At 56.0% G+C, this 8,590-nt stretch overlaps 1 protein-coding gene across 1 annotated transcript; it reads left to right on the top strand.

Moving 5' to 3' along the window:
* The first annotated feature begins 532 nt into the window (after positions 1-532).
* On the top strand, positions 533-8,374 carry NR1D1 (nuclear receptor subfamily 1 group D member 1). The gene is made up of 8 exons (XM_081028879.1): positions 533-1,312; positions 4,016-4,348; positions 4,624-4,712; positions 4,812-4,956; positions 5,322-5,965; positions 6,276-6,461; positions 7,005-7,215; positions 7,889-8,374. The coding sequence occupies exons 1-8, from the start codon at positions 1,282-1,284 to the stop codon at positions 8,086-8,088; spliced, it is 1,839 nt and encodes a 612-aa protein (XP_080885005.1). The 5' UTR covers positions 533-1,281; the 3' UTR covers positions 8,089-8,374.
* The last annotated feature ends 216 nt before the right edge of the window (positions 8,375-8,590 follow it).

Below are 8,590 nucleotides of genomic sequence, written 5' to 3'. Positions count from 1 at the left end.
TTGTCCTTTTTATTTCCCAAACAAAGGGAAATGACTCACTGCAAAGTCACCTCCAATGGGTGGGGTGGTGTCACACAAGCAAACAAGGAGTCCCCAGGGGCATCCCCACCCCCAGAGCAACTCCTTTCCCTAGGGGGTGCTCTCCCTAAGGGGAGTAGAAGGGAAAGGGGGTCATATTTCCTTTTGGTCTCAGGATTTGGCCCCGTAGCAGAAGTTCAGCTTAAGCTACTGACTCAGGAGATATCTCCCTCCCCTACTTGTCTTCTCTCCCCGTGTCACCAGTAACCTCAAGGCGAGGTCAGTTCTGAAATCACGTGAAGCCCTCACGTTTGCAAGGTTTGCGGAAAAGGCCTGTTAGCTTTGATCTCCCAGAGAGCAGCCAAGCTTGCCAGTCCCTCCCCAGGAATTCACATGCCTCTGCCATACAGGCTTTCCAAACACGCCACCCTGACTCTTCAGCGCACCCCACCCACCCGGTTCTCAGCTCCTCCCTAGTCCCAGCAAGAGCTTTTGCAAGGCAAAAGGGGGAAATACACGCAGTCTGCCTACTTTGCCCGTGGACTACAAATCCCGGCAGCGTTGGCGTTACGCACGCGCACGGAGCTCAACGTGCCTGCTGCTGGAAAAGTGTGTCACTGGGGCACGAGGCGCTCCCTGGGATCACATGGTACCTGCTCCAGTGCCGCGTGCGGCCCGGGAACCCTGGGTTGCTGGCGCCTGCGCAGAGCCTTCTGTCCCAGGGAAAAAGGCTGGGGCAAAAGGCGGCTGAGATTGGCAGAGTGAAATATTGCTGCCGAGGGAACGTAGCAGGGCACACGTCTCGCTTCTTTGCGCCTGAGTGCCCTGTTTTTCCCCATCACCTACTTACTTCCCGACTGCAACCTCTCTCCCTCTGGGACTTTTACACCGGGAGCTCCAGATTCGCTACCCTACAGCGCTGCGGAGCCGTGGGGCAGTAGCACCCGGTGCACTGCAGACCCGACCTACCTTGCTACCTTCTAGTTAGAACTGCTGCAGGCTGATTTCCCCTGGCCCCTTTCCTCCACACTCTCTCTCCTCTTCCCATGCAAAGCAGACCTCCGTTTCCTCAGCGTCCTCCCCTTCTGCAGAGCTGCAGTCCGGCCATCCCAAGACCTTGCTGCAGGATACCTCTGATCCTGCTCGGGAGCCGCGGGGTCCACTCCCTACCCTCAGCCAGCGCCCAGGGGGCGACAGCGGCAATTGCAACCTCCAGTTTGTGTCAAGGTTCAGTTTGAATGACCACTCTCAGCCTGTGAAGACATGACGACCCTGGACTCCAACAACAACACAGGTACTGAGATTTCCTTACTGTCGTCATCCTTTCTGTGTCACTGTCTCCTCACTTCCATCTATGCCTTAGAACAAGAGGAACTTTGTAAGGGACTGGGGACTCCGTCGGCGCGGGGATTTTCTAGCGTGATGGGGGCCACAGGCAGGGATTTCTAGAGCCGGTTGTTCGGCCTGGCAATACGCCCGGAGGCGCTCTACCACCACCCCACAGCGTCCTAAAGCTCTCTTTAGCCTGAAGACTGGGATCCTGGGCAGCAGGAAATAGAGAGCAGGTATATGTGGTGGTGAGGTGAATAGTTTAGAGGGCCTGGGAGTTTTGGAGCAGTGCCCCCAGAAGCATCCATCTGTCCACCCCCTGCAGCTGTGGCATGCCTGGCCTTTTCGGAAAGAGGGCCTTCTCCTTCCTCTCTTTCTCTTCCTCTAGTTTCCGCAGGCTGGAAGGAACCTGAGAAGCAGTGGGGTGATCGGGACTCCAAAGCAGGAGGGGCTGGGGCAGTGGGTCGGATCTCACTGGGGAATCCTCAGTGACAGTAGGAACCGGCACTTGAGGAGCTGGGAGAGTGGCGCTTGGCCCCAGGGAGGATACCCACTGCGCTGGGGCGGCCCAGAGGGCTCACATGGCTGCAGAGCCGGGCCCACGTGCTGCGTTTGTTTTCATTCAGCAGAAGCCGTGTTCGCCACCTCATTGGTCGTTGCCTCTCGGCCCCGTTACATAATGAGCTCCGCCCTCCGGTCGCCCCGGCAACGCGTGTTCCCTTCTCTCCTCCCCTCAGTCGTCCTGGTCCAACTAGCTATGGGGGCCCAGCCTAGGACCCGGTGGCCCGGGAGGGGCGGGGCTGCTGTTCCGGATTGACGGGAAGCGGAGAGGGCGGGCTCTCGAGTTCCGGGGTTCCTCGTTGGGGAGCCACGTGCAAGAGGCACACGTGGAGCGGGGACGTGAGGCCTGCTGAGGGCTCAGCTCCCGCCCCGCCCCGCCGAGATCTGGGTGAAGCTGGGCTGACTCACCGCCCCCGCCTGCCTCCTTTTCCTGTCCGCTTGCTCCGGTCCCCCCTCCTTCCCATCACCGAAGCAGAGTAAGATGGAGCCATCCCTGACCTCGCGTGGCCTCATGTTTACACTCCTCAAAGAGCTCTCACATTTAGTTACCGTTCTCTTCATTTCTTTCCTCTTTATTCTGTTTGCACCTATTTCCTGTACTGCCTTTAGACTCAGCTTCACCACATTCCAAATTCTTTCTGTTCCCCAAGCATCTCTTCCCTTAGTCCTGCAAACAGGCTTACTCCCCACCCCCACAAACAAGCTACAGTTTGCGTCCTAAGGACTATCCCCAGAACAACCACATCCCAGAATCATAGATGAAAGGATATCAAGTCTCGTCTTTCCGTTTCACAGAAAGGAAAACTGAGACCCAGAGAGGGGAGTTGATTTCCTCTAGGTCACAAATCAAGCTGGTAGTGATAGCTCTAGATCTAGAACTAGACTCTTGAGCGTGCCCCTCACTTCCAGGTTGGAAGTATCTTTGAGGAGTCTTACTCCTCTTTTGGGGATGGGAGAACTAGGTCAAGTTCATTTACCACCATATAAATATCCCACCCCCCCATGTCAGCCTTGAAACTGTAGGAGCTGATCCTGTTGTGCAACTATTTTACAGGGAGCTAGGTTCACCCTGACCAACCTTGAGCTATTTTAGGGTTGCCCTGCCCAGCTTAGTGTGTGTCAGTGGGTGAGCAAGACATGTGCCTCTGGAGACACGGTAACATGGCCTGTGTCGGCTCACACGTGTTGTGTCCTGGGATCCTCCCTCCTCCCACCCCTCCCATGGCAGGCCAAACTAGGTGCTTGGCAAAGGTGTGGCAGGCAGGTCACCTTTTTGTCCTGCTGATACCACGGGAACACGGCCACCTGGTTGGCAATGTAATCAGAGGGCCAAAGTCCCTGAGTGGCCAGAGAACCAAGGTCGTTGTCACCAGGCTGAGAGATGTGGACAGGGAGTTCCAAAGCTGTAGGCTGAGCAATTTGTCCTTCATGTTTACCTCCTGCAATATGCACTGTTGTCTTTCCTGGACTGAGAGAGAGACTCCACTCTGACTCCTGCTATTGGAGACCAGGGGAACCAGACTGGGCAGGTTCAGTATATTCTGTACCTTCAGAGAATATATCTTCTGATTTTGGGGGAATGTAACTATTCTACTCTTGTAAGACCTCCACTCTCCTCACTGTTGGCTAGCTGCCCCTGCATGGTCTCATCCCTGGAATGTTCTTGGTGTTAATCAGCAGCTGTTTATTTTGGAAGACTGGGCCTTATGAATGGGTCTCAGCTGCTCATCCCATCTTTAGGTCTGACGCTGACTGCAGTCATTAGCTGCAGTCAGTATTCCCAAGGAAGTCATCCAGGGCAGGGGGGCCACATACTGGTATGTGAGATGCCCACAGGGGTCATACCTCTACGGACATACCTGACACACAAAGCAGAAGCTGAATATACCCTGCAAAGGGTCATGGGTGTTGGTTGGCCGAATCTAGTATGCGTTGGGGAGTTGCTTATTGTGGCTATCCTGGGGACTCTTAAGATTAGGGTTCTACGTGGTTAACTTCTGAGTGTCCAACAGTGTTTGGGGGAGGCAGGTGGAGGACGAACAGAGTGGTGCGCTAGGACCAGAGATATATGGTGGCTAACAGCCGCTTCCCTGTCTTCTCCTGCCAGGTGGCGTCATCACCTACATTGGCTCCAGCGGCTCTTCCCCAAGCCGCACCAGCCCCGAGTCCCTGTACAGCGACAGCTCAAATGGCAGCTTTCAGGCCCTGACCCAAGGCTGCCCCACCTACTTCCCACCGTCACCCACTGGCTCCCTCACCCAGGATCCTGCTCGCTCCTTTGGGAGCATTCCACCCAGCTTGAGTGATGATGGCTCTCCCTCTTCTTCATCTTCCTCCTCCTCATCCTCCTTCTATAATGGGAGCCCCCCAGGGGGTCTACAAGTGACCCTGGAAGACAGCAGCCGAGTGTCCCCCAGCAAGAGCACCAGCAACATCACCAGTGAGTACATTTCCAGCTTGATGTGGGGGAAAGGAAGGCGGCCAGGCCTGCGTTAGGAGTTGGTGTCCTGTGACAGTTATCCTCAGGGCCTACCCTGGCCTTGGAGATTTCTCCTAGAGTTGCAGCAGCTGTCCGGCCCAGTCTGGTCATGCAGGTGCCCCCTAGATACTGACGCTACTCCTCAGTGTTATCCCAGAATCTCCAGCCCAGAAAACCTCTATCTCCAGCCCCTCAGACAGCCCCCCTGCTCACCCGCTGCCCCTCTTTTCCCACAGAGCTCAATGGCATGGTGCTACTGTGTAAAGTGTGTGGAGACGTTGCCTCGGGCTTCCACTATGGCGTGCATGCCTGTGAGGGCTGCAAGGTGAGGCAGGTTGGGGGGAAGAGCAGGGGCAGGTGACGCCCTCCCAGAACACAGGTCTGGCTGAGACAGAGACGCTCACTAGCGTCCCCTGCCTTGCAGGGCTTTTTCCGTCGGAGCATCCAGCAAAACATCCAGTACAAAAGGTGTCTGAAAAATGAGAACTGCTCCATCGTCCGCATCAATCGCAACCGCTGCCAGCAGTGTCGCTTCAAGAAGTGTCTTTCCGTGGGCATGTCCCGAGATGGTGAGGAAGCACTGTTGCCCCACAAGTATCCCCACGCCCTCCCCCTTCCTTTAACCCTAAGCGTCTGAATGAATCCCTCCTTTAAAAAAAGTTCTAAACTAAGACACATCCTACCATGAGCCTCATTTCCATAGGGGGTGCCCATACTTCATCTTGGTAAACGCACATTTCTTTCCCATTAGTCCCTCTGGTCACCTCCTACTGCAATCCCTACTTAGAAAACCCCCTGATGGGTGTGGCTTTGCTGGTTTGAGTTTTGCTGTGGAACCCCAAGCCTTTTCAGGTTCTTGCCCTTTCAGGAGGAAGGAAGAGAAGCACGTGAGTGTGTATGAGAACTTCCTGACATTGCTCTCATCCTGTCACAGCTGTGCGTTTTGGGCGCATCCCCAAACGAGAGAAGCAGCGGATGCTCGCTGAGATGCAGAGCGCCATGAACCTGGCCAACAACCAACTGAGCAGCCAGTGCCCACTAGAGACCTCGCCCACCCAGCACCCGACCCCAGGCCCCATGGGCCCCTCACCACCCCCAGCTCCGGCCCCCTCACCCCTGGTGGGCTTCTCCCAGTTCCCACAACAGCTGACGCCTCCCCGATCCCCAAGTCCTGAGCCCACAGTGGAAGATGTGATATCCCAGGTGGCCCGGGCCCACCGAGAGATCTTCACCTATGCCCATGACAAGCTGGGCACTTCAACTGGCAACTTCAATGCCAACCATGCATCAGGCAGCCCTCCGGCCACCACTGCACATCGCTGGGAAAGTCAGGGCTGCCGGCCTGTCCCCAATGACAACAACATCATGGCCGCTCAGCGTCATAATGAGGCCCTGAACGGTTTATGCCAGACTCCCTCCTCCTACCCTCCCGCCTGGTCCCCTGGCCCTGCCCACCACAGCTGCCACCAGCCCAACAGCAATGGGCACCGTCTATGCCCCACCCACGTGTACCCAGCCCCAGAAGGCGAAGCACCGGCCAACGGTCCTCGGCAGGGCAACTCCAAGAACATTCTACTGGTGAGGGCACTAGGGGTGAGGCGGGCAGGGGGCCCAGATGACTGGATTTAGCTCAGGGCAGCTGGGTGTGCCTGGACGCTAACACAGGGCTATCCTCTTCCCAGAGGAGGATGCTCAGCCCGGCCGCAAGGGCTCTGCTTGGGAATCCCTGATCTCCACCTGGCACCTTGTTGCTACTTTACCTGAAAGACCCATCCTCCAGGGCCACAGCCCCTCAGTGAGACGGAATCTAGGTCCCAGACCTGCTGGGGGAGCCCATCCAAGATTGCCTAGCTGATAACTCCCTTCCCCAAATCCCTTTCTCCTCCAGGCATGTCCGATGAACATGTATCCCCAAGGACGCAGTGGGCGAACCGTGCAAGAGATCTGGGAAGATTTCTCCATGAGCTTCACACCCGCTGTGCGGGAGGTGGTCGAGTTTGCCAAGCACATCCCTGGCTTTCGTGATCTTTCTCAGCATGACCAGGTCACCCTGCTAAAGGCTGGCACCTTTGAGGTGAGTGACTCTTTGTGCTCCCTACTCTTGACCTTGGATAGCACCCGGAAGAAGGGGTTGGTGTCTAGGGCAGGCAGGGGCTCTGAAAGGCTTTGGGAGCCTAGTATTTTTGTCTTTAAAGACTAACTGATGAGGAGGGGACAGAATGCCTCCCACTCCTGCCTCAGGATGGCTGGGACTTGTCTTCTCGGCTGAGGTCTAATCCTATCCCACTGCCTTAAAATAACACCGTAGGGCACATTGCTACCCCCATTCTAGGCCCAAGCACGTTCATTTTGGTGAAGTGCCTTGCCTAAGGTCACAGGTAGTGACAAAGTTGAGATTCAGATTCAGGCCTGTTGGATTCCAAAACCAGGGGGATATTCCCCATCCTACCACCCGGTCCCTCCCTTCCCCCCTCCAGCAGCACCGTTACCCATTCGGAAACTATCCCCACTGTTTACTGAAAAATCCAAGGCAGCACCAGTATACCCTTCAGAACACTGTAGAGGTATGATTGGTAAGTGCTCCTGCCACCCCCACTCAGGATGACTGTCCCTTTAGGTGCTGATGGTGCGCTTTGCATCGCTGTTCAACGTGAAGGACCAGACGGTGATGTTCCTGAGCCGCACCACCTACAGCCTGCAGGAGCTTGGCGCCATGGGCATGGGAGACCTTCTCAATGCCATGTTCGACTTCAGCGAGAAGCTCAACTCCCTGGCGCTTACTGAGGAGGAGCTGGGTCTCTTCACTGCGGTGGTGCTTGTCTCTGCAGGTAGGTCAAGCTTTCGCCTGAGTCTGACCCCGGGGGAGGAGGCGGACGCAGTTCAATTCAACACACCTTTTATGGAGTACCTACTCTATGCCAGGCCCTGTGCTGGGCACTGGGGATACAGACATGATTCAGACACAGTCTAGCTTGGGAGACAGACTCATGCCCGACTAATTATAAAACAGTGAGATAAGTGTCACAGTAGAAGCATGAACCAAGGGCTTTGGAAACACAACTATTTCTGCCTGGGGAGATGGGCATGGAGGTGACATTTAAGTGGGGCCTCAAAGGACAATTAAGATATTGCCGGGTGGGGGTGGTGCAGGGTAGGAATTGGGGGGAAAGGGCATCCAGGCAGAGGGAACTACAGAGCACAAAGCAAGGGAGCCTGGATATGTTCGGCCTGTTCAGGGAAGGAGAGGGGCCTTGTGGGATGGGAGGTGACCAGCCCTGCTGAGCCCATGCTCCCAGCTCTCAGGCACCTCCTGCTCTGGGGCAGAGGTCTGGGAGGAGGAGTGATGCTCTCCTCCTCCTCCTTCCCCTCGGCCGGCCTTCTGAGGGGTTTCAGGGAGAGGCTGCATTGCCCACCACGTCCTCCTCCTCCTCCTTGCAGACCTCCGGTTCCTCGTCAGAGGAGCTCAGGGAGCCTGCCTCACTGCTGTCGTCTTCCCCACAGACCGCTCGGGAATGGAGAATTCCGCTTCGGTGGAGCAGCTCCAGGAGACGCTGCTGCGGGCTCTTCGGGCTCTGGTGCTGAAGAACCGGCCCTTGGAGACTTCCCGCTTCACCAAGCTGCTGCTCAAGCTGCCGGACCTGCGGACCCTGAACAACATGCATTCCGAGAAGCTGCTGTCCTTCCGGGTGGACGCCCAGTGACCCGCCCGGCCGGCCTTCTGCCGCTGCCCCCTTGTACAGAATCGAACTCTGCACTTCTCTCTCCTTTACGAGACGAAAAGGAAAAGCAAACCAGAATCTTATTTATATTGTTATAAAATATTCCAAGATGAGCCTCTGGCCCCCCGAGCCTTCTTGTAAATACCTGCCTCCCTCCCCCATCACTGAACCTCCCGTCCTCCCCTATTTAAACCATTCTCTCCGCCCCTTATTCCCTAGCCCCCCAATTTGTTCTATTTCTGTCTCAAATCCAATAGTTCACAGCTGAGCTGGCTTCTGTGGTGTGTGCTCGTTCTGGGGGGGGTGGTGGAAATATTGCCAAGGCTGGGGGCACACCTCTCCATCTGGTCAGTCTGTGGGGCGGGTACTCTGCCAGCAGATGGGAGGATACAGGGAAACAGCACACAAGTCTAAGGGGGGGGGGTGCCCAAGGGGGTTATTTTCATCATATATTTATTACATAAATATATAGTAAAATAGACGA

This window comes from Rhinolophus hipposideros, assembly GCF_964194185.1.
Source record: "Rhinolophus hipposideros genome assembly, chromosome: 20".
NCBI lineage: Eukaryota > Metazoa > Chordata > Mammalia > Chiroptera > Rhinolophidae > Rhinolophus > Rhinolophus hipposideros.
Note: the sequence above shows the minus strand (reverse complement) of the source record. Positions and strands in the feature narration are given on the sequence as shown.